This window comes from Cydia fagiglandana, chromosome Z, assembly GCF_963556715.1.
Source record: "Cydia fagiglandana chromosome Z, ilCydFagi1.1, whole genome shotgun sequence".
Classification (NCBI taxonomy): Eukaryota; Metazoa; Arthropoda; class Insecta; order Lepidoptera; family Tortricidae; genus Cydia; species Cydia fagiglandana.
This window is the reverse complement of record NC_085959.1, coordinates 28,202,069-28,229,063: the sequence shown is the minus strand read 5'-3', so window position 1 is coordinate 28,229,063 and position 26,995 is coordinate 28,202,069. Positions and strand designations below refer to the sequence as shown.

Genomic DNA, 26,995 nt, shown 5'->3' with positions numbered 1-26,995 from the left:
TTATTTAATTTTTCCAAGAAATTTTTTTATACCTTTAATATTATATTTAATGTTACGTACTCGCTTTTTCACACCGCGCCCGTTTCCCGAAAATGAGGCGCGGGGGGCTGTGTTTAGCGTTGAATATAAAGTATAAATGATGGAGATACGGTTCTGCAAGTATAGAATGTTTTATTGGAAATATCTTCCTCTTTTATAATTATAATATTAATTTTGGTTTCTTAAATATCAATACTTTTTGAGATATTGGAGAAATAAAAAATATCTTCTTTTATCCCCCCTTTTTTGTTTATAACTTGTGATATTTTTTGTGTGCACATACACGCTTCGAATACTTTTTTCTAGGCATCATGACGAACCTTAAGAGGTATCACACGTATTTTTTTCAGTAGTATCCTTATTTTTCACCGTTTTCAGTTTCACGAGTACACTATAACATGTAAAATATTGTCCATGACTTTAGTTTAATTTATTTTGAAATCGTACGAACACAAGATCCCATGCCTTTTTTTAAATAATGTAAAGTCTAGTTTAGAGTAGTAAGTTTTTTAATCTATTTAACTTATTGGGATTCCTCGCACGTTAAGAAGAAACTTCCCGGGCTTTATAATAATAGTTAATAGTCTGGCAATGAAATGCTGTTCCATCTCAGCATGTTTGTGAAATAGAGTTTCAAAATTACCTAGAACAATAATGATTTTTGTGATGATAAAGTTATAATAGTTAATGTAACTATCATCACGTACGCATTACAAATGAGGTATTTAACAGAAGTTATATAATCGAGCGAGACAATAATTACGGCACCATGGGGCGGAGACACAAACTTGTCATAGTTGTGATCGTTGTTATCGCATTCCAGGTGAGAATATACCCTTTATTTATTTATTATTAAAATTATATAGCTATTTATTTATTTATTTTTAACAATATAATGTATACTTAGTATTAATAGTGATGAATTGAATTATTACACAATAAAATATTGTAATAAAAATTTAAATGCTAACACAAATTGTGCTTTGTTTTTAGAAAAAATATTAATTATTAATGTAATTGAATATGGAAACATTTGTTCTCGTACGGCGCATGTGAATATAGTAATACCTACACGAAGCCATCATAAACACAACACAACATTCGCTTAGTTAAGAGCCACAAGAACCTAGCCGCTGCCATACAATCGTAGTTACTATCTCATTAAAAATACACACTGAAATAACATGATTTGTCTTGAACATTTTACTAACATACATATATTATCAAAAAGCTTTTCATAAAAAACTTCTACTCACTCTATTTTCTTTGTATAACAATTTTTAGCAACTTAAGATAACAATTACAGGGGGACATATATTTATGTTACTTTAATGTTCACGCCAAGTTTCATATAATTCCAGCATGTAATAAAATGAGAACTTCGATTATATGGGAGCGCCTTTGTCGCGGCGGGTTCCTGTGAGTCTTAAAACAAGTAGGTAAATTTAACGTAACTTAGTTACAATATAAAGTCGCTTTCGCATAAACAGCCAGGCTTATCTAATAGTTACCTACATTGCAGTAGCAGCAGAAATACATTAATGTCACTCGCAGTAGTTGTATTGCTTTGCCAGTAGCATTGCATTTAAAAAATCGCATAAGCATAAAAACTAGCCATGTCGCGACTCATAGAAACCACACTTTGAGCAATAATAAATATTCACTGTTGTGCAGTTTATTTTTCCTCGCTATCGGACCAAAATTTTAGATATAAGGTTTATAGTAGGTATATGCACAGAAAAATGCTCAGAAATAGGATCTTGGTTGGCATCATTCTGGTAAGCACATTAAAAGATAGATGCAGTCAGCTCTAATAACTTAACAAAAAGATATGTCACTACATGTAGAAAAATTAAACTATAACAAATAGGTAAGTACTTTTGAAGGAGAACTATAGAGAGATACTGTCATTCACGATGACGCGATAATTTGACAAATGTAACATTTAACACCGTGACAATACGAACCAAAGCACGCGTTTTCGTGAACGAACTCAACGAACCTATCTATAATTGATAGATCTATTTGCAACAGAATTCGAAAGTGGCAGATGCTTTAATATAGATCCTATAGCCTATATGTAGGCTATTTTCCTAACAGCTAAATCAGCTATATTCTAAAAACGGCAAAACGTTTTTTTTTACAATGGAGCTAACTCTGAGTATATCACCAGTGAAATCACTTTATATTCTCTTTTCCTTCATATTTTTTTTTTAAATTTTTTAGATAATTGGTGCAGTTTTAAATGTTTAAGCATGAATTAAATTCATAAAACGAATTGTTAATTACTTATTCGCACGTATATCGTACAACGCTTTTCAGTACATATTGCCCTTTAAACTTTTGATATATGTACGCACGGAAAGTGAAGTTTCCCCGCACTAGTGCGGAAAAGTAGGACCATAATTATATACCTACTGTAAAATATTTTTATGTCTACCGTTCCTAACTCAGCGATTTCTGCAGAGTTCTATATCTATAATAAGTAATAGATGATAATATATGATGAATAAGTGATAGATAGATGTTCGATTTTAATGTACGAAACTCGATACAAATTAAGTGTACCTATTATACAGCTTTCATTACATATTCAGATAATTTCGCTGTGCCTACTTCAAAATACACAATTTTACCTATGTGTTATATTGGGAAAGCCGCATTATATATCATTTACTATGAATAAAATTATTTTATATCTTTTTTTTTTCAGATACTGACTAATCATTGTGTGCCGCATCATACAAATCATTCGAAATTTCCATTGAGCAGTACTGCCAGGAATATTAAATCTTCATATAGTAAAAGGATGAAAAAACAAGCAATATGTAATAATTATGTTGCTACTAATATTTCGAAATCCATTCGTTTTCCGAATGTAGAATATCCTTCCGACTCAGGAGCCGAGGAGTACTATCGTTTCCTAAATGAGTATCCTATACAATTTAAATCTAATAATAGCATATGTAACTGTCCGTGTCAAGCACAGAAATGTAAACGTAAGTTGGTTATGGCCACCAACGCTAAGTCCAAACCTAAAGTAATCACATCAATAAAAATTCCTGAATCAGGTTTCTTTCCTGAAGTGGACTATCCGCTCAGTACGAGAGACATGTGGATACCAAAGCATTGGAGCCGATTACAAGACGTAAAAAGGAATGATGACCCGGGTAACATTACCTGTTCAACAAAGCAGACGCATGTTTCATATTACGATTTAGATTCTGAAGATGCATCTCTCAATGCCTTAATAAAAGCATTAAATACAAAGAAAGTTCAGACTCCTCCAACGAGTAATACTAATCAAGTACTCACTCCAAACGAAACAGTAAATAACTTACATGGAACTGATGTAAATAGTACTCATCCAATAAATAACAGTAAAGAAAAAGGTCCCACGCAGATTGTTAAAACATCACCTGAATCTTTAGCCATAACAACTACACCTACAAGCCTAAGTACAAATATACTTACTCCATTAGATTATTATGATTCTACCAACTCAAGTTATTTTGATGCTACTGATATGACAACTGCTGCACCTTTTGAATATATAACGTCTCCTATGTCCGCTTCAGATATATTAACCGAAGATACAGTACTTAGCCAACCTGAACATGATATTTCATATCATGAAGCCTTTGCAACTACTACTGCTATTTGTACTTCTACTCCAATACCTATTCTCACTTCAATTCCGCCATCGTGCCTTAGCTCCTCACCAAATGTATCAAATAATTGCTATGATTATTTGATGGTGGCTGATATCTGTCCCAAAACTTTATCAGAAACTGATCTGAGTAACATTGTAAAAGATTGGGTTTTAAATTCTAACGACTCGTATATAACTTGCCAAATTCCTGATGATTGTGATGACTGGATAATATACGTCAACAAAGAAAACTTTACTGACAATTCATTAACTTCGGGCAAAACATCATCAGTTGATGAAGTTGTAACGTCTAAGTTATTAACTACTCCTGTTCCTGCTGAAGAAAGAAACAAATCACAAGAAGAACCTAAAAATGTGCAAGACGCATACAACACCACCACTGCTATGCCAACTACACCCGAAACCAGAAACCATGTTAATAATAATACGACACAGGCTGTGGCGGAAAATACCAATGGTGCCAACAATAGATTGGATCAAAGAGAGTATGAATACGTTGACGATACAATGACATTATGTACCGATATACCTTATGAGTCTTATGACTTAGTTTTGGATTCCGAAAGCATAAATGGCTATTCCTTCATTAACGATTCCTTGCTGACAGGAGTTGTCTGATCTGATCGTCGTTGAATGAAATGGAGACGGCAAGTGGCACCAGAGCGAGTTTAATTTAAGGCCCAGTAAATTCGTGTTTTTTTCTCACTCTCACTGAGCGTAAGCGTGAGTGAGTGAGTGAGATGAAAGTGCATGCCCGGGAGCGCGAATACGTATCATGTTACTCGAATTTATTTATTTTATTTTTTTACGTTTAATTAAAAAAAGTTATCGATACTTTCCTGAAACATGATATTGCCTATTTTTAGGATCAATTTTTTGTGCTTTTGTGTTTTTTGTGCGAAAGTAAAAACTCAGGTTTATAATCGATACAGACCCTCGAGAAAGGCCTTACTCAAAATTGCTAATTGAATTTATGGCAGCCGTAGCCGTATTGTGATCCAAAAAGGAGTAGTAGGACTAGATCAGTGCCCCAAACGCGTAGCATTATTCCCGATCGCATTTAGAAATATTTAAAGTAAAGTTCGTGTTTTTTACTTTACCACCCTATGTATTTATTTGGACCTATTTATATAATAATTGCGTCGAGTGATCCGATCCGTGTGTCGCGCATTAAGTGCTAATTCACAAATAACCTAATATGAGTCAAAAGAGAACTTCTGTTCGAAGTAACTACTTAAGCACAACTAGCACATTTACACTGAGGAAGTACTAAATATTAAGGCACATTTTAGTTATAAATGATGCACTCATCAAGTAGAGTTCAATTAATTTATAAACAGGTAAGCGGAGAGACCTAAAGCAGCAGTGCTTAAAGTATCTACCTCGATTTGTTAAACACAGTTTAGTTAAGGTCAATGTGGCCAATACCGCCATTGATATTTATAACCAAAAATCACTCTTTAAGATTAATCCTTGCAGTCAGAAACCTTTCAATGAAACTACGCAGAAAAATGTCGGAGTATGTATACATAAGAGAACCGGTTCCGCTGACAAACTGTGCAATAAAGAGGCGACCTTGCGCGCGGCGACAGATTACATCACTGCGCGAGGAGCGGCGCCGGCGCAGGCCGCAGCCTGGGCTCGGCCGGCCGCCGCATCCTACCTACAGTATGTCATCTTCATACAACGCGCATGCTGAGATTTATATTTATACTTACAGGGTGATATTTTTTTGAGTGCAGAAAATTATAAAGTTTTAGCTAATGTAATGTATTAAAAAAAAATGCCGTTTATATAATATGCCGTAATATAAATTATAATTAAATAAAGTACGTATTATTAGTCCAAGCAGTTTTCCACGTACCAATTTCCTTATTGTAGAAAACTGTTCTAGACTAGATAGACTAGATTGTTCAGTTAATTATTAGGATCTTAGTTACGTTATTAGGTAACTACTCTATGATATTCGTTTTTTTTACATAGTAGGAACGTAAATATCGTCAGCGTGGATGAAACGAACTGTAGAACAAAGTGGCAGGGGGCCTACCGTGAACCACGTTCGACGTGTTGCCTCTCTGTCGCACTTGTAAATTCGTACTTGAGTGTGACAGGAAGGCACACGTCGAACGTGGTTCGCGGTAGGCCCTCTTGTCTGGCGACCGACGGCCAATACAATACAGGGAGGAGCGATAATGGTATTGTGCGGGCTCTAATGAAGATTTATTAGATCGCTTTAAATTACCCTATCCTGGACCTGAACAGTCCTACCTAACAGATAGAGTTGGAGGACTATTTGGTTGGTTACAACGTAAGTCACCCAGTTAGGTACCACCGTAATTAAATAAGATGTTAACCACTTAACCATAACCAGAGCTCTAGAAGTATTGGTCGTGGTTAAATACTTCCTTTCTTACCCAATCTTTTGAGCTTTTATCTCTAAGTTTCACTGTTCACTGCGTAGGAACTAGATTGTCCATCTTGGGAAACTTTAGCAAAGTATATTATCATCGAGTTGTTTGATAATGTCCATATCGTTGGAAATATAAAACAATAATTTCATGCCATTCCTAATAAGTAGAAGTGGTCGCGCGCGTAGGCAGGAAGGAGTCGGTTTTATGTTAACGACACTTGTCTGGAACTCAAAAGACAAAGGAGTATGCGGAAAAACGCATTAAAATTTATTTTCAATTCATTAACCGTACCTACCTCAACAAAAAGATCAAATGTTTATACAATCCTGCAATAGTAGGTATATCTTACACGACGACCCCGCTCAAAATTATCTGACGTATCTAATGTATTCATAAGATTTATTGGAGGTTATATATTTTTAGCGCTTTGTTGACCAATATAGTATTGCAGGTGAGTGTAAACTAAAATAAAAAAATATCGATGAACTGTAGATAGCTGGCAAGACGGAGAAAAGAAACAAGCTAGCCGCGGGCGGAACCATGCCATGCAATACACATAATCGCTACCACGTTGGATGATTCACTTTCCAACTTTCTAAGCAGTGGATATATATATACCTACCTACTGTGTCGTTTAGCGATTAAGCATACATTTGAATGAACTATTTAAATAGTACGGTCTATGGTCAAATTTTGAACATTTTCATAGTAGGTACATACTTATAACTTCTGGCATAGTCAAGAAATTATAATAATTACAAATCCCTTCGAGTGGCATTGTCCTCCTCGAGGTTTGTACGGTAAGTGGCGGTGGCCGCGAGACGGACAGATATGACAAGCCGGTTGAGTGGCGCAGCCATTTTGGAAAAATATACGTCAAGTGGCGGGGCCTCAACGGGTGATTATCGCGAATTTGGCGCGTGACTTTGTTTTACGCGGGAATTCGACCGTTAGGGAATACTATCCTTGTTTATTGACGAATGCATCTTGCAAGAGTGAGCAAGCAAGGCATAGTTTTAACGGTTTTATTTTAGGCGCGAAATGCAGCGTCGCACGTATGCCGCGAGACGGTCTCTGCCTGTTATGACCGAACCTTCTCGCGGCCTCCGCCACGCAAAGGCATATTTAAAAAAATGGCCGCGCCATTTCTCCTACCGTTCAACCTGAGGTGCTGCCACCCGAAGGGTTATTTAAGTATTTACAACTTTGTAATGTATAATTTTTTTTTTAGTATATTATTAGACTAGCGACCCGCCCTGGCTTTGCACGGGTTAACAAATTATACACCTTAACCTTCCTCATGAATCACACAAATAGATGAAAACCGCATGAAAATCCGTTCAGAAGTTTTTGAGTTTATCGCGCGATCACATACAAACACACAAACAGACAGACGCGACGGAGGACTTCGTTTTATAAGGTGTAGTGAGAGTGATATAAATGTAATGGCATTAGTGGGCAGCCACGTGAACGGCCTTTGAACATTCAAATGATTCAATCGGTAAATATTCGAAAATTCAATATAGTTTTATTAGATAATGAAAAAATACCTAGTAGGAAGTTAATTTTTGATGTATATTTTAATAATATGTATACCTATAAAGAAAGAGGATTTTTCCTAGTAGTCACACCCGTCCACTTGATGTTGTTATCACTCGGCAATAATATGTATAAACATAAACCGGCCAAGTGCGAGTCGGACTCGCCCACCGAGGGTTCCGACCAAGTTTAATTTCTAAAAATTTATAGCTTTCCGATTTTTCCCTGTAGATACTTGTTTTCATAGTTTCAACAATCATTAAACATGCGAGAGATTTTACTGAACGTTCAATATCTTTTACACTGCTGTCTTAGTTTATTAGTTACATAATAAAAACAAGTAAATAATAATATACAGTGACATATATAATATGACCAATCATCATTGTAGTATAGCTAGAAGATCATATCCATTCTCAGATCTTATAGAAACTCCTCTCTAATACATAATATTGAAGGTGTCGTTGGTAGAGTGCCGAGGATAGAATAGTTTTTATTATTTATCCATTTCTTCTGGTTATTTACTTATTTAGCTGCCACGGCATATCTCTGTACAGATATACGAGTAGGTACAGACGACGTCAACGTCAAAGATATGTTTATTTTAATTTTTCGCCGTATTATAAAGGAGTAAGGTGCAAAACACTGTAGCTAAATCAATGTCATATTATACCAATTAAAATAATGTTGTTTAAATGCACTCTGGAATTATAAGATGATCCTGTACCTATAATTTTAACGTTTTTGCTATCGGTATTGTCTGGAAAACATGACGCGATCACCAGTGAAGCGAGCAAGAGTCACGGTCACGGCCTGATTCGAACTTTAGCAAATTTATGACGTATCTTAAAATTCGAATCAGGCCGACTACATTAAGTTCCTAATGGTGACACTATCCATTAAACGGAAGAACGGAAAGCATTTTGACGTATGTAAATTGGCTTTAATTGTGAAGGTAGTGACACTAGTGAGGGTGATCGCTACGCCGTTGTACCAAAGTTATTTATCCTTCAGAAGCAATGATGCAAGTGGAGAGAAGCGCGGGGGCGGGGCGGCGGCCGCGTGGGCGCGAGGTCGCCTCGCTTGCACAACGCTGCTGCAGTGAACCTTATGCGGAGGGTCGAGTACCTACCCGGACTAGGTACCATTCATTTACGATCATTCTATTTGCTTTTAATTTTGTACTCGTATTATCACGATTGAAGATAAACCAACAGTGTTGAAAATAAGGAAAATTATATCCTTACGATTCTATTCTGAAGTACCTTGAACATTCAACAGATACGAAATCCACACACACACATTGATATTTCTGTACAGTCCAGTTCACTAACATCTTTACAAGCCAACGCTCAAAAAATATATTTACATGTAAGGGCCACTTGCATCATAAACTAACCCGGGGTTAACTGGTTGAACCTGGAGTTACCATGGTTACCACTACAATTTGACACTGGCTTAACGGTTTAACCGGTTAACCTCGGGTTAGTAGAATGGTGCATGCGGGAAATTAGAAAATAAAGATGAATGTTTGCTAATAATCTTTATGTAAGTAAATGTCTTTTTGATTGTATTGGTTGATAATTAGAATAAACGTAACGTCAAGGTGATTCATGTATTATTTTTATTTAACTTAGCAGCTGTCTACTTTTAGTACTTATCGAGTTCTGTGGGTATGACGGCAACACATCATGCAGAATCAAATTCGATTTTCCTTATTACCTGTTCGGTTCAAGCGTGTAAAATGTTAATGCAGAAAGACAATCATCACGTACCGAACGTATTCGATAACTAGTCATCTTTACCGTCACCTTCTATACCTTTTACGTCATAACTTATTAACTATAGGTAGGTGAACATATTAGGCCACAATTTGACTATCATATAAATATGATCATATATTATTCATTAAGATATGAAGAATGAAGAACATATGATGGTGTAATAACAACAATTAAAACAAGTTTGACGTATATAAGGGGCTATTCATAAATTACGTCATTTCAAATTAGGGGGGGGGGAGGGTCTGGACATCGGATGATGGTAGCATGACGTAGGAGGAAACGGGGTCATTTGAAGCACGTTTTTTGGATGATTTCAGGGTGGTCAAAAATTGATGACGTAATTTATGGGCAGCCCCTAATCATAATTGTAGGACTATTGTCAAATAAGATCCCATATAATCATTCTATTATAATCTAATTGCGGCCTTAAACTGCTCCAATCTTTTAGGATGACGAAGCAGCGATTTCTATAAAACGTCACGCAGGCTGATACCTGGATCTCATAGAGGTTATCGTGAATGTCGCCTTGCCGGCGCGCGGCGCACGCGCATCGCATGAATGAGCCTCGGCGTGGGCTTCACGGTCAATCGACGCCGCGTCCGCCACCAGCTGCATACACAATCAGCTGGCTCTCACGACTCGACACCGTCGCCGCCGCCGCCGCCGCTCCGCACTCTCCGTTGTTAATATCACAGTACCGTTGTGGCATTTATACAACATGTGTCGCTAGAGTCGGAGCGAAGGTAGATCTGCCGTGCTGTTCATATAAGACCTAATCCGAGCTACCTAGGAGTCGAAGTGGTCACCTTGGTAAAATCGGTCGGAAGGATCATCAATCAAAACCGCAAAGGACCAGAGAATTAATAAAAGCAATAAGTATGTGTTATTATGCGATGAACATATTAGTTGACGTCATAAGTGTTCTGTACAACTAAGTACCTGCATATCTATATTATCTATTAAACTCGAGAAACAATATAGGTATCTGAGTTGGGAAACGCTGTACCTACCTATACTCGTAACATGCATTATTAATGCCGCTAACGCCCCGTTTTCAAACCCGCTTGTAGTTTGAAGTTTAGTGAGAATACCTGATTTGAGTCGAGTTTGGTATCTACATACATAATAATTTCCTATTGTCCAGTTTCTGGCACAGTTTCGCAGTGCCCATATAATATTAACTTACATGGAGAGCAGGTACCTAACTACCTGACGCTTTCCAATATTAGCATTGAGAGTTGTCGCATGAATGAACGCACCATTCGCAAGGAATGCGGCCGGATAATGTAATGCCATATTATTGTTTAGCATTCGACTCAACTCCGACATAAATAGGTGACAGTACTGACAGTACAAAACACACACATACACACATTTGTGTTATTATGTGTTAATGTTGCGATGGTGTTTACGACTGACTCGCGCACGAAGGGTTCCGTACCATTACGCAAAAAACGGCAAAAAATATCACTTTTGTTGTATGGGAGGCCCACTTAAATATTTATTAAGTATATGTATGTATGTTTGTCTGTATAGTGTTTTTAGTATTTCATGTTACAGCGGCAACAGAAATACATCGTTTGTGAAATATATAGCTATCACGGTTCATGAGATACAGCCTGGTGACAGACAGACAGACGGACCGACGAACAGACGGGCAGCGGAGTCTTAGTAATAGGGTCCTGTTTTCAACCTTTGGGACCCAAAGGTTGGGTAAGAATATTCGTTCCTAGATAATTATGTAGGTGTACTTGTAAGTACTGCTTAAAAAAAACCTCCTTTATTGAACTCAGATCGATTTAATATCATGTTAATATTGTTATTATACTTATTATTCGTTAGATACATGTAAATTTGACGGGGACACAAATTGACCTAATCCCATAGTAAATTCAACATTATTATTTAAGTATTAACAAATAAAGAAACGACCTAACAACTTTATATCTCAAAACGCATCAGATTCAGAATAGACTGAAGGTAGTCAATTGTCAATCAATAATTTTCAAAGCTTATTATATCTTCTATACAAGATGGCGAGGCGATGGCGTGTAGCTTGGCACTCTCGCTCGCGTGATAAATATTAAATAACCATACGCTTTCAAATTGATTATAAGTTCTATTCAACGCAAAATCAATTTTAAACAAAAAAAATGGGCACTTCCTAAGGTAGGTAGGTAGAGTTAGGCCAAGCTAAGTTGGCAGTGATTTTGATAGCCCAGAATGTGCAAGTGTTATATAAGATATATTAAGCGTCAAAATTCTTTGAAATTCTGACGTTTAAATAACACTTGCACAGTCTACACTTTGGGCTGTCAAAATCGCTGCCAACTTAGCTTGGCCTGACTCTAGGTAGGTACTAAAAACAGACGAGTGTCAATAATTGCTATTTGGTAAAACATCCTTGCAGTAAACGGTACATACTTTTTAAGAAACTTAATAAACTTTATACCAGATCAGTGGCAAACAGGTCTACGGTTCGCGTGATGGTAAGCGATCACCGTAGGCTGTGGATGTGGATGCCTGCAAATCCAAGGGTGTTACATCAACTTCACTTATACACTAACAGGTAATAAGGTAAGTTAAGTATATTTTCATGTAGTTCTAATAGTGATAAAAATTAATAAAGATTTTTTTTCATCGAAATACCTACTTTGGAAAAGTTATTAATTAGGGTATTATAGGTTTTACAAGAGTAGGTAGCAATGTATAATGTATTACTCGTACCTACTAAGACAGTATTCATTTCATAATAATGAGATTGTCCAATATTTGAATCTAAACAATGTCTCAGAGCATGCATCAGTGATGATCCTATGGATATTTATAGCTGCTTAAACTCGTACTCGTGTTCGTATGAAGAAGAAGAAACTCGTACTCATGGATGTGTAAATAGGCCATTTTATTTAACGTTGTATACCTACTCGTACTTCACTTTTTTATTACTCAGAGATAAAAGTAAATACCTATCCCAATACTTTAATTTTCATTCCGTTGCCATTTTTCATAAACTTTGTATGGCGGTAAAGGAATGAAAGGTCGGCGGAAAGTCTGTTTGGGTCGAAATCTAAAGTCGGAGGTCTAAAGAGCTCGTGATACTGAGTAATCTGAGTAAAAATACTCAAAGATTACCAAATTTAAATAAAATGTCCAAATTTGTCTTAGTCATGACAAGGAGGATTATGTCGGTTATAGAGTTATGCTTTAGGTAAATAAATGCTTCAGAGAGTACCTCGTCAAGGCATACCATTTACCTACATTTGGAAGTCAAACGAGTGTTATCACGTCCTTGAGGAATAAGTTGGTCTTTGCGACGGTTTCGCTCCGCACTTGTTTATTACTGCGTCACGAATGCTTGCCGTCATTAGCAGCTTCTAATGATATCAAATTGGCTACGTAAATAAAATGAGAAAACTCTGCCGCAAATAGAGCCTAGCCACATATAATGTATCTCGGGACTTATCTACTTAATAAAACCATGCCACGCGATAAACAGTTTCATAACGTTATTTTACACCCTCACAATGGTTAGGTATATCCTGATGGTTTCAAGTGGCTAAACAATTTCGCAACGTACCTACTGTAACTTGGTTAGAACCAATGTTCAAACCTAAATATCGCGATAAATTACGGTACGGTATGAAGGTGTAGTACATAACATAATATATGATGTCCAACGAACTGTTACGTATTTACCTACTGATATGATATTCGACAAATTATTACAGAAATAATTATGTTGATGGGAGTAGTCGTAATACTTAATTATGTAATGCAACAAAATTCAAGATCATATCCGACCAGTTCAGAACACACTTCTCACACGTTTGCAAATTCATGTTGTCGTGAGAAAGTGAAAGTTGATGTAAAAGCAGTCAAATCTTTTATAATAACGGGTGCTTAACGCATTAAACAAACATTTTGACAATACTTAGATAGAGCAGACATTTAGAGGTAGGTATACGTTGCCACTGCAAATACAACGCGACAAATTGTCAATTTCTCAAAGAGTTTGTCTTTATATTCCTATTTAAGTATTTAGGCAGGTACTTAACACAGAAAGGTCAACCGTCTTCAAAGAGGGTAGTGGAACTTATGGTGTGTTTCAACCGTTTTAGCCCTTTGTATCACGGTCGCCATCACGCATGCGAATTCAGACTGTCGGAGACTTTAAAGAATTAATTATAGCAAAGTCCCTACCAATCTCTTTTACTCCGATTGACATTAAGATATAAGAAAAGAAAATGCCTGAGTTAAGAGTACCTAATATGCAAGACAACACCAATGTACTGTCGTAATTTTAGTACCCGCAACGAGACGAGAGCGACATGCAATAACAAAGTTTTAAGTTAGCTAACGAATAAAATATCAACCTTATTTTTGCCATAAAACTTGAAAATATAAAGAGACGCCTCGTCCCCAAATGAAGTACATATAATGTTAGTCGCAGTGGTGGTGGTATGGTACGAGTATTAGTAAGACGCGAGAGCAACAGTCAGCAGGTTATTGTTTCCGGCGGCGCGGGTTGCGTGCTGACATGCGAGCGGCTCGTCGACCTTGCTCCTGGCCAGTTTTACCACTATCCAACCTTCATTACTCAGATATCGCTTTGGTAGTAACAGCCCCTGTAAAGGTTCACTTTCTTGATTTGTTTTACCTTGGAAGGGTTACTTTTCTCAGAAACATTTTTCATTGCATTAATATTAATCAAATTAAACTTCGCTGTCAGACGAGCTTTCGCTGCATAGAAGCTTGTACAGCACACGTATAGATAGTGTAGTTCAATTTCATTTCGCCGGATCTATTGCATAAGATCAAAAACCCAATTAGAAATAGCGATACGAATGATTTCGGTCACGATATGGATGTTGACCGACAGTTAGCCGTTTTAAATAATGAAACTTCCGGATCACTATGATGAAACTATCGTTCGATTCCACTTGACTTGGGGACAGGTACGAGTAACTATTATGTCTAATATACCTAACACCTATCGCCGTGCAACCTTAAGGTCGACACTAAGTAGGCCAAAAGTCTAGACAAAACCTAAACATTCCTGGAATCCTTTATCTTACTTACATACATTATACTTCAATTTGAGAGGGCTGACAAACAGGGTCAGTGGATTATAATTCGTCTATTCGATTGCAGCAGTTGTCCGTCAGCGCTGATCGGGCGCTGGGCGTTAGCCAAGCTATTCCCGCCATCCCGAACGGTTTAAATTTGGAACACACTTTTTTCTGAATCCCGTAGCCGAGCGTATAAGCGCCGGAGGTTAACAATCTCTATCCATGAATAAAGCTATGCTTATACGGCAAAATTTAATATATTGATTTTAATATTCAATCACACTGCTAATTTTGGATGATAAAAAATACAGTGGATCAATACTGCGTATTGAACGACGCGTAGCGTATAGGACTTCTAAGGTCTTTGAGATGTTTAAGGTTTTTGAGTATTATGTTTCTTACGTCCTTGGTACATAAACGACTCCGAGCCCTAATCCACATTTTAAATGCGAACTAAATTGAATGCTAACTAAACTACGTTTCTAAATAAATTATCTTTAATCGGTACCTCTTAGTATCTACCGAAAACCTAGTATTTACATAATTTTGGTGCTGCATGCGCCCAGACCAGAGGCATCGTAGTGTAAAATAAAAAATGTTTTGTACAGTTCCACTTAAGTTTGTAACCGTTTAATCACAAATTGGCTGGAAAACCGCAACCGCACGGCGACCGTGGTTTAGTGTACACCTCGTGGATTCAATTCCACTGAAGTTCACTCAGTCGTCATCGGGTCGGAATATTTAAACATAAGTACCTTCTTACGGCATCGCGAGTAAACTATTTATACCAACTAAACATATCTTTAAATGTTGAAAAGTCAATATCCCTTTGACTCTTGACATACATATTACACGATTCGGCGATGAGTTTTGAAACCTGTGTCAGAAGCTCAGGAGAGCCCGTCGACCTTAACGCCAGTGTAGGTATTTCAAACTTTTTCAGGTTGCGACCCACTGGCATGAGAAAAATTTTCGTGACAACCCTTGGTATAAGTACAAAAATCATGACCAATTGTTTTAACTATCTTTCTTTCTCTTATACTTTTTTGTTAACGCATTCACTGCCAGGGGGCGTGGCCTAGGAACAAACTTGTATGAAGGTGAACGCACATGTGCGTTGGGGGCAGTGAATGTGTTAATACTTTTCGGAACTGTTGTAGGAGCCGGAGCCACGCAACCCTGGGTACCTACTCTGAGAGGACGTTGCTCTATGTTTATGTTACTCGTTATCGACATATAAAACAAATCCCCAAGTTTCTTAGTAGGTCATACTGAAAGTTCATATGTATAGTACGGCTCGATTCGGAAAATGAATTAGATTTCTACTAGACTTCAACAAGTTACGATATGGATAATTTAAAGATATTTGTAAGATAGATATGTCAAATTTGACGTTTCCGCGATTCTGGAGGTCCTCTTAAACGATTTCGACAAGTTATGACTTAAGTAGATATCCAAGTCACATCTAGTCAATATCTAATGTAGATCTAGTTGATCTCTATATCGTCTCAAGATCTTGTGATTATTTCGAAATCCGAATAGGCCTGTAAATCTCAAAAACTTTAGTAGATATGTTACATTTTCTTTTATAATTCATTACTTAAGACGAAAGCGGAGTACCCGTGAAAAATCGCCTTTTCATACAAAAAGCAGTAGCCCTCATTTTCCTCTTATCTATTTCTGACAATGCATACAACTTATGGTAAATTGAAAAGTACACGGCCTATTTTTCCTCAAGCACTAAGTACGTATTTTAAACGTCAAACTTTTATGAAATTATGACGTATAAAATAACACTTACACTGAATCAAATCCGCTGCAGACTTTTCTCGGTCCGACTTTAGTACGAATAATGTCTCAAATCATGTATTTTAGAAAAGCTCGACATACAATTTTCCAGCATTCCTAAAATACACATCACACCCAATTAAATTGTACCTCAAAAAATTGTTACAGTTAGATTTTCAAACAATAATGGTAACATTCCATTTCTAACCGCAGCTGCACTACCGGTACTGAGCGCGTCGCTGTCATTGTCAATTTCCATAGTAAAATTGACAGTAATGCAGCTGCGGTTAGAAATGGAATGTTACCATAAGTCTGCTAGCTGGAGTGGGTGCACGTAGCACGAATAGTCCTCGTAATATGTGCAACGCTACCTGGCGCGGACGCGTGCAAAGGAGATACGTTATGGCTCCTCTACACGATGGGCCAGCGCCGGCCACTCCAAGGGACGCAGCCATGCGGTAGAATGAGATAGCAATATCACTTGCTTCCTCTAACGCATAAATGCGTCCCTTGGAGTGGCCGGCGTTTGCCCATCGTAGAGGAGCCATTACGTTTACCGACAATGGCTCCCGCGAGTGTGCGCCTGCTCGTTATAGGAACTTTCGGTATTGCCCAAGTAACTTTAGAGACTATGCTGTTGATGTGGTCCCAACACCCAAACATTCGCCTACATCGGTATTGCCCATTTCCTGACGAGAATTCGCTATCACAAATAGTGATCATGATCAAATCCTCTGTTTTAAGAAATCTTTGGCAGGAGACGTGCCAATCAATACCTGTAATGGCTGTAATAAATGCAGATTAAAGTTGAGAGAAGTCATGTTCCACTTCATAGGTAAGCACTAGGTACTAATTAAAATTATACTTGCAGTGCAATGTGGGACTTAGATGTTAGTAGGCGCTGAATGCAAAAATATTAGTTTAGAGGAATCATGCTGCTGCAGTATGTGATGTCATCCATCAAAGAATGGTAGAGGCGGTGCGCATTTCACTTTCGCAACGCGAGAACGCGATCCATTCCACTTAGATTCAACGAACACCAAATTGGCAATCTGACAAAAATGCACCCGACCACAATATATTCATATCTATTACCTACCACTTAGATATGTCAAAGCGAAGGATACTAACATTTATGTCGAATGCTGCTATATTGAACATGTACCTTAAATTCAGGGACTCGTATTAAATATTGTATACCGGGTGTGTCCTGTAATATAAGCAAAAAATTTAACTGTAGGCTGTACTCCTCATATTGACCAACATTTGTTCAGCGACTTTTTAAAATAACTTGTGGTTTGATTTTTAATACAGATTAAAGTTTATTCTAACACGCAATGTATTGCGAATTCTGTTATGTTTAAGGCGTGACAAGCAACGTCAATCACAATGATATGGCGTGGCGATGGCGTCCATTGAAGATAATACTTATTATGTATGAAAAATATAGTCTTTATACTTCATAATTTTTAAAAGTTGTTGAACAAAAGTGTCACCATTTGCGGAGTACAATCTATGTTTTAATTATTTGCTCGTGTTACAGGCCACACCCGGTATACAAAATAACGAGATATAAGCTATGAACATTGTACATATATACTTAAATATACCTAATTAATAAGCTTTTGCGAATTTCGGTGTTCGCGGTCGCGGTAAGCCCTCCGATCGCAGGTCTGCACGTGTCTACAGGTCTACACGTTACATACGAGGTATGGGCGGTGAAACCCGATAAATCTAGAATTTTAGATATTATGGGCCCGATTCGAATTATGAAATAGATATCTATTAGATATCTTTTAGACTTCACCAAGATACGATAACGATATGTTTAAGATCTAACCTGTTAAATTTGACATGTACGCGATTCTGGAGATACTCTTGAACGATTTCCACAGGATATGATTTAATAATAATAATAATAAGCCCGCAGGGCAGCTTGTGGCGAGCTGTTGGGGAGTAACGACCCCACGGACCCGAGTGCTCCCGAGAGTCGGTCAGGGTCTCCGTCTCCGGCGTGTCTTCGTCGGTCGGAGTGGACCCCAAGGGGACCCGCAGGACTCTCAGCTCTGGCTTGCCTTCATTGGCCGTCCAGAGAGGAGTCGCTAGAGCTATATGCTCCAGGGGTGGAAGTGAAAGATGCATAAGACGCGAGTTGGCACAGTGGCTGGTAACAGCCACTGGGTAGAAAGCGGCGCACACCTCTCGACACCCCTGAGCCGCTCACATCGATGTTGCTCCTGGTCGTCTTTACGACGGCAGTTTCAGGGGCCCATCTAGTCAGCGGCGAGTCACCACCTGCCTTGATGACGGTGTTAACATTGTTATGGCAGGTGTCCGGACCTCTTTGCAATAGCCCAGTTTCATTGTCCACCCAAACTGCAATCTATAGACCGGAACGCTGTTCACTTTTTCTACAATAGTCCCAATGCCTGCTGTGACCCGTTCATGGGTGTCTATTGTTGCGCCTGTGAACGGGTTCCAGCAGGCGTTCTACATGACATTAAAGCTCTCCAAACGGCCTCTACGTGTTGGATCTGTATCCCCACGCAAGCCTATCAAAAGACCGGGATTTATAGGCCCGTGAAATCCAGAAAGGAGATACAAACAATAATAATAATAAGAAGTGACGTCCCTTGGGTCCCATACCCCTGAGAGTCGGTCAGGCCCCTCTCTCCAGCTTGCCTTCATTGGCCGGCTGGAGTGAACACTGAGCAGGGGCCGCAGGACTCTCACCTCTGGCTTGCCTTAACCGGCCGTCCAGAGTGGGGTGTCAGAGCTATATGCTCGCAGGGCGGAAGTGAAACATGCCTAAGACGCGAGTTGGCACAGTGGCTGCTTGCAGCCACTGGGTAGAAAGCGGTGCACACCTCTCCACGCCCTGAGCCGCTCACGTGATGTTGTCCCCTTGTCGCTCCGTGCGAGCGGCCGTTTTGGGGACCCATATTGTGAGTTGGCGAGTCACCACCTGGCCCATTTTTTCATGTTCTTTTAACATATGAGCAGGGCAGGTGCCATAGTCTCCTCCATAGTCCCGGTTACTAATCCACTAGCAACTCAACCAAATAGCCCGGTTTCTTTTTGTATCTTTTTCTTACAATAGTCCTACACCAACCGGGGCTTGTCCTTGGGTGCTCTAATATAGTTCAAACAGGGATAATCATCGGTTGGTGTCACATTACATTTAGAGTAAATTGTCTTATTACAAGGGGCCTCTACGTGTTGGCTTCGGCCCCACGCACGCCTTCCAAATGCCCGGGACCCCATGGTCCCGAGAATTTGTAAGAGACAAACAAATAATAATAATAATATATTCTTTACAATGAAGTATTTGAACAAATTAAATTATTTCCAGGAAATATTTTAATTTGTTTTTATCAAGTAGAAACACTACTACTACTGGTTCGATTCCAGCCTGGGGCACTGGAGGCCTTGGTCACTTTTTCTTAGTATATGACATTTATTTCAGTTTTTAATATATTCTTTATTGTGCACCACATAATGAAAAAGAATACAGAAAAAGAACAGATATTACATTAGGTAACATTAGGGATTTAGAGATCTAATTCACATCTAATAGATATCTTTAGTATATCTAACGTAAAAGTGACATTGGTTGCCCGAATTGCGCTGCAAAAGAGAACTAGTTGATATCTAAACTATAACGTATCTAGAATGGATCTAGTACGTGTCGTCTCTTGTGAATATCTTGAAGTTCGAATACGGCAGTAGGTCAGTTGAATAAGAACGCTACGAACGTCACATAATTATAGTTCTAATTTCAAAAACCCATTTGCACGACTTATCGGGTTTTACCACACATCCTTCGCATCACACGAACGTGGTGGTGGTGGTGTATTCCTATCTTCACACTATAGTTCGTATTTTTTTTAGCATTAGAAATAAGGTAAACAATCTTGATGTGACTTTTAATTGAAAAACACATTTTAAAAATAAGTTACGGCAAATACGTAACAATTATGAATCTAATACCATCATTTATATTCTTCTGCTTTCATAAGTAATAGTTACTGATTTTTATAAAGCGTTTTTCAATTAAAAGACATGTCAAGATCGCTTATCTTCTTGCAAGTTCTTAATAATGCTAAAAAAAACGAACTATAGTTCATGTCCTTCAAGTTCAAATAAATTGTCAGCAAACTACTTGAACAAAGACACCTCCAACAATAGTTATCGTTATCGCCTCTCCGTCGAAAACAGGATAGAGTTAGACCAAGATAAGTCTGCAGCGATTTTGATAGTACACGCAGTGCAAGTGTTATTTAAAACGTCAAACTTTTATGAAATTATGACGTATACACTTGCACTGCTTGTGCTATCCTATCACAATCGTTGCAGACTCATCTTGGTCGAACTCTAGTTACTTGCCGAACTACATCATTTCATCAAACAGCTTTTTTGCTATTGGCAGTATTTTTATGGTGGGTAGTTATCTTGCTTGGCCCCATTTCATGGATATGCACCTAACCTAGGCGGAATAGACTATTCTATTCCGCCAATTTATGTAGGTAAACACTTTTTTTTTAACATGGAATTTTGAGTCGGCCGGAAGAGTCCGGCCCTATTTCTCATTACTCTAAAAGTATAATATTTTTATAATTAGCACACCTAAAACTAATTAGGTAGGTAAACACCTATATACATTCCGCTTATAAGTATTACGAAAGTTTTGTATGATACTGTGGTATTAACAATGATACTTAGGGCCACTCGGGTAGGGTGGTGACCCTACTAACCCGGGGTTAACCGATTAAACCGTTAACCCAGTTTCATATTGTACTGGTAACCATGGTAACTCCAGGTTTTACCGGTTAACCCCGGGTTAGTGGAATGATGCAAGTGGCGCTTAATCAGCTTACCGTAGCTGATCAGTCCTACATAAGAGTGACATTCCATTTCCAACTGCAGCTGCAATACTGTTCATTTTACTATGGAAATTGACAATGACAGCGACGCGTTTCCATAGTAAAATGAACAGTAATGCAGGTGCAGTTGGAAATGGAATGTCACTTTAAGGTACCTACGGTATATAAGTAGATAACTAGGAACTATACAGATGTAACTATTAAGATTCAAAAATGTTGGACTGATTCTCGAAAACTTCTCCTTTTTGTCGAGTAGTATCGAAATACAACGACCGTACGACCACCTCAATGACTACGACTACCTACTCTGACAAGAGTATACGACCGAGATGAAGAAGAAAGAAATGAAAATTTAAGTTCATATGTATATAGGTATGTACAATAATTTAAGAAGTGTCACAATTTTTTCCTCGTGAAATACCTATCTCGCAGTACTGAAATCTTTCCGGCAGCTTTACAGTAGAAAGTACAAGCGACGAGGTATAGTAGAAACTATAATTTGTAGTTAGAATTTAAATTGGTATAGATTAAATTAGTATTGGTATAGAATATAGAATGTTGTTGTGTAGAACAACTGGTGAAATAGGTAGGTATCAGTCTATTGGTCGCATTGGCAGTAAACAATTCGCTATACACGATATAGAATTATCCTTGTTACACGTAATGTGTACAGATATTGCAGACAACATTGTAATGAATCAACAGTTCCTTTTTTTTGTCAAAGGTGTGGCTGAGATTTAGTGATGATGTTTGTTCGTATTTGCGCCTATTCAGAATTATACCTGTTTGCTTGTCTTGTTTCTGTACTCGTTACTTGTAATCAAGGTAAAAAGTAGTAAGGAATGTCATCCTACCTGTGCTCTGTTGATGACATCGTGGGGTCCTCGCCATGTAGTAGCTGCCGGTGATTTTCTCTTGGCTAATTCTAAGGTGGCTTCGCTGGGACAGCGTTCAAACATAAGCACTCGTTCGGCCACAGAGCCTCGCGTCAGGAAGGGGCGCACGGGCGTCGCGCCTCCTGCAGCCGAGGCCGGCTCGCCAGCACCGGCGCTCGACGCGCGCCGCGCTCGTGCTTCAAACTTCGAGCGCGCCTCGGTCACGTGCGAGCCCAGCGACGCGCGCCGCTCGCCGCTCGCCCCGGCCGCCGGCTTGCGGGCGCCGGTCTCTAGACGGTCCTGGTAGCGACTTTTCGCATAGTCAACCAGGGACACGGGTGGCACCACGTCAGGCCGCTCAGCCGAGCGCTCCGCCACGACGCCGCCGGTGCGTAAAGCGCGCAGCAAACGCTCTTCCTCGCGCGCCACCTCCAGTCGCATGGCGGCCGGGTCAGCACGCCGGGCGCCAGCACCCACACCGCAGGTCCCGTTACGTTCCGGCACCAAGTCCGGAGGTAAGGTTACTTCTATGGTCTCATCCTCCGGTTCAGATCTCTGTTCAATATAGGGATCCGGCCGCTGCTCTCTCCGACCGTCAGGTCTAGTCGCCTCTGGCCGGTCACGTCTAAGTTCGGGCCGCTGCTTGATTTCAGGTTTAGGTTCAGTTCTAGGCTTAGTTCTAATGCTATCTGTAAGCTTAAGTCCAGGCGTGGGCCTGCATGACAATATTTCAGTGGGCGCGAGACCTCGCGCTTTCCAGGTTTGGTATATGGCCTCGGCGTGGTCTGAAATCTGTTTTGCGATAGCTGCGATATCCTCCTCCCCGGTGTCGATTTCGCGGCGGGCCGTAGCCGCCATGGTCGAGCCGCTCGCCGCCGAGGCGCGCGCACCGCACCGACCGCTTCAGGGGCCTGCCGAGCGCCCCATCTACACACCGTAAATACACGTCTGGAAACACAGATCCCTTTGCACTGCTAACTCAAATCACCTTACAATGTCGCTCCGAAAGAAGTTCATAGGTTGACGTAACTAGGTAATGTTAGGAACAGCTGTAGCTCGAGCGCGCGTTTGACAATAAACAAAGGTTCGGATCGCGTGTGTCACGATGCGGCTCGGGCTGCGGCGGCAGACGACGGGCCGACGGCGGCTGCTCGCGCGGACTGCGGGCCGGGCGGCGCGCGGCGCGGCGCCGACAGGACCCCGCCCGCGCGCCGTCGCTCCGCACCGCTGCTCCTCTCCCTCCCGATTCCTCCATACTCTACACGAGTACTCATCTAATCCCGACTCACGTGCAATAATATGCCATTACCACCTCAACAATGTCTAATAGCTGGATAAAGACAAAGGTAACATACTGATTTACAACTGGAAGATACAAGAATACCTATTTCCTAGTTCACAAAGAGTTTATTCCGAATCAATGAAATTATCCCATTCAGGACAAAAATATTGTACGACTTACAGCGCAACTTACGCAACATAAAAATACTAGGTACCTATACACATGTACTTTATCAATCAATCAATCAATCAATCAATTTATTTAATTCAGACCATGTCCATAGTGTTAGTATACATTCCCTTAATATTATGTTAGTACTTAAACCTATACAAAATTATAACAAAATTAATAAATTATAACAACTTATATACTAAGCCTCTGGAGCCCATATGTACATCGTCCCAGTGTTTCCAGAAGGCGCAAGCAGGTGACTCTAACACTATAGTTCGTTTTTTTTAGCATTAGAAAGAACTCCGCAGAAGCAAGCGTGCAGTTTTTATCAGGCTCTTTAATTGTTAATAATTATTGAATTATCTAATGTAGCATGGTCAATACATATAATTTACTTGAAATTATTACCGCTAAAAGTGCCCGATTTGGAACCATAAGCTTACTTCTGCGAAGTTCTTTCTAATGCTAAAAAAAACAGACTATAGGCGCAAGAGGCTGTTGGAACTGTCACGCACGCGACGCATCAGAGAGGCAGTTCTGTTGCGTATTATCGCACCGAAGCTGTCAGTGTGCGCCTCCGCGAACATTCCGGACGCGCTGCAAAAACGAGGCAGTCCCAACAGCATCCTGAACCCATTGTTGTACTGGACGCGCAGGGCATTGAGGGCTCTTTTAGTATAATTTGTCCACAGGCTGCACGTGTAAAGGGTCTGGCAAAACGCTTTAAATAGCGTTACTTTGACATTCCCATTACACCGCGCAAACCTGCGAGACTTTATGTAGTCGGTGCCCTTACCACAGACTAATTAATAGTACTACCGTACAGAAAGGAAACTTCCTACAAAAACGAAGTTTGACAGCAATTCAGGGTCGAATCATGCTATCCCTTTCTAATATATGGCACTATCTCTTTCAGCTATTTAGGGGTGTCAAAAATCAGGTGATTATCTTATCTGTGGTCGTGCACGCAAAAGGAAGTCAAGTGGTGCCAATCCTAATAATTGCTCGGAGCAATGCTGAGCCGAACGGAGCCGAGTTTGACCGAAGTCAGGAGTTTCCTCTGCCCTAACATAAATATTCGCCTTTCTAAATAAGTACAACTACTATGGCGACGTTGGCTACCTGGGTACAAACCGTAAAATGGGGTTACTTTGATTCGCGGGGAAAAAATGATTTTTGAGGAATAGGGAGTTGATTTTACAACGCGAACTATGGTGTGATTGGCATGCTGAAGCAAATGAATCCAGAAACGAATTCCTTATTGGTAGTATATAAAACGATGATCAACGTTACCCCACGAATCAAAGAACCCCAGTTTACGGTACGTCGGAGCACTTACTGTACGATTAACTTATGATTTTAATTTTATTCAGAGTTAATAACATAATGACCGGGAGCGGACGATAGAATAGCAATATAAAGTCGTCATCGAAATAATTATGTATTGTAAGAGCTTACTACCTTGGGTTCGTCTACTAACTTAGGGTTCATCCAGTAATCATATTTGGAATAATTTGGCCTAATTAAGATCCCCCTCCCACTTGATGATATTTGGTGATTTTCACGCTATAAATCAAAAATGTCAATATAATCCAAATGTTTCAAAATAATTACCTAAGTAAAATAAATTTAATGTAATTGTCAACAATGTGCTACATTAGAATAAAGTTAGTCTTTATATAGGTATTATTCCTTAACCTGATTTTCTCTTTAAATAAAAAAATGTAGTTAATTTGTCAATTCCTCCGCGATATTTATGATCCTATTTCTACTATTATTGGAGTGGCTAGAGCCACCAAAAACTTTATAGGTACCTTCTACTTATATGTATAATTAAAGTTAAACCTCCTTATTTATAAAAAAATACGGGACTAAGTTGAATTATGTTTTCTCCCTTTCTTACAAGTACATAAGTCAAAATGACAGATAAAGGCAAAAGATTATTAGTTAGTTGCGGTTTATAGCGCGTTTGTGAATAAGAGGGAAAATTATTAGACTTAGTTAGACCGTAAAAAGTCTGCAGCGATTTTGATAGGCCACGCAGTACAAGTGTCATTTTAAACGTCAAACTTCTATGAAATTATGACGTATAAATAACACTTACACTGTTGGGCTATCAAATCCGCTGGCACGATTTGTTATTTGGCTTATAGGTACAGTACCTGCAATAATATGTTACTCTTCGACGGTCGCAAAAATATATGACACGCTCTTATAGCTCTACAAATAAGATCGTGTCAGATATTTTTGCGGCCTTCGACGTGTAACATATTATTGCAGGTATACTTAGCTGATCAGAGATTAGAGATATTAGTTTGTTTTTCCTCCCTAGCCAAGAGATTCACTTGCCTACCCTTCCCACCTAAAAGAAAGGGCGCAAATTCGGTTTCGGCGATCCAGTTAGCTCTCTATTTCTACATAAATACTTACCTGTAGCTACTGTCAAGTTTGGTGTCACATTCGTATAAATTAGGGACGACGATTTCATTTATGACATAATCGTTTTAACTTTTTATACAAAATAGTACATTAAGAAACACGTGCGAAAAATAGGATATTCCCAACGAGTGGTGATAAATTAAAACACGATCAAAGGGAGTATTTTAAATCGACACAAGTTGCGAATTACCTATTCGTATGTGAGTATTATCGACATTATCGTACAACGTTTTACAGTACATATGGCAATTAAAATTTTCGCAATACTTACGTAATGTGCTAATTATCGCACTAGTGCGGTAAAGTAGTACCATATGTACTGTAAATAATATTTTTAATACAGTTGCTCAAAAAGTGCTACTTTACGTAGCTGTTTAGCGTGCGGAAAGTTGGTTATCTCGAACTAGTGCTTTTTACTTTTCCAATTTTTTTAAATTTATACTTGTTCCAATTCACGACAAATTTCATCAATCATAATCATTTTCAAACACTTCAAATTAAGGAGACGCTGTTATTTATATTCTTTTTCCCCTTCTATGTATGTATTCTTAGATTAAAACAAAGCGTCTTGGGTACAGACGTTAAAGTAGTACGCAAACGCTATTTTAAGTGTTTACTCGGAATCTACTGGTACATAAAGTAGTACATGTAGTCATCCATGATTTTGACCTGAATAACGGCCATTAAATTACTTTACTACAAGAGTACTGTTTTCTACAAATATGTATGATGATAATCGAATCCAAGAGGATTTCGGCCACGGCGACAGTGGACTTGACGGTATACATTAGTATTAAAAACAAAATATAAGTAAATTAAATACCTACATAGTATATTATAAATAGTGGAGTGTACTTAGTTAAATGCTCCACTCTCCAGTGCGTCCTTTAAGTAGCACGCCCAATGTTGAATTTGAAAAAATAATGCCAAAGTTATTCAATAAAACTGTACCCATGTGTTATTTTGCGTAGGGATATAAAGGTAAGGATATATTGTTAGCATGGAGTGTTTGTCATCATGATGGAGTTTAGTTACAAGTGTG

General features: G+C 38.9%; 2 protein-coding genes across 2 annotated transcripts in view; both read right to left on the bottom strand.

Moving 5' to 3' along the window:
* LOC134679420 (serine/threonine-protein phosphatase 2A regulatory subunit B'' subunit beta-like) overlaps window positions 1-23,339 on the bottom strand; it is an 82,852-nt gene extending 59,513 nt beyond the window's left edge. Inside the window, exon 1 of the mRNA XM_063538319.1 lies at window positions 22,041-23,339. Coding sequence (XP_063394389.1) covers window positions 22,041-22,919 — 879 coding nt within the window. The 5' untranslated portion in view covers window positions 22,920-23,339. The remainder of the gene's footprint in view (window positions 1-22,040) is intronic.
* The window catches only part of LOC134679425 (uncharacterized), a 105,742-nt gene that overhangs the window by 37,522 nt on the left and 41,225 nt on the right, over window positions 1-26,995 (bottom strand). The gene's annotated exons all lie outside the window — the stretch shown is intronic.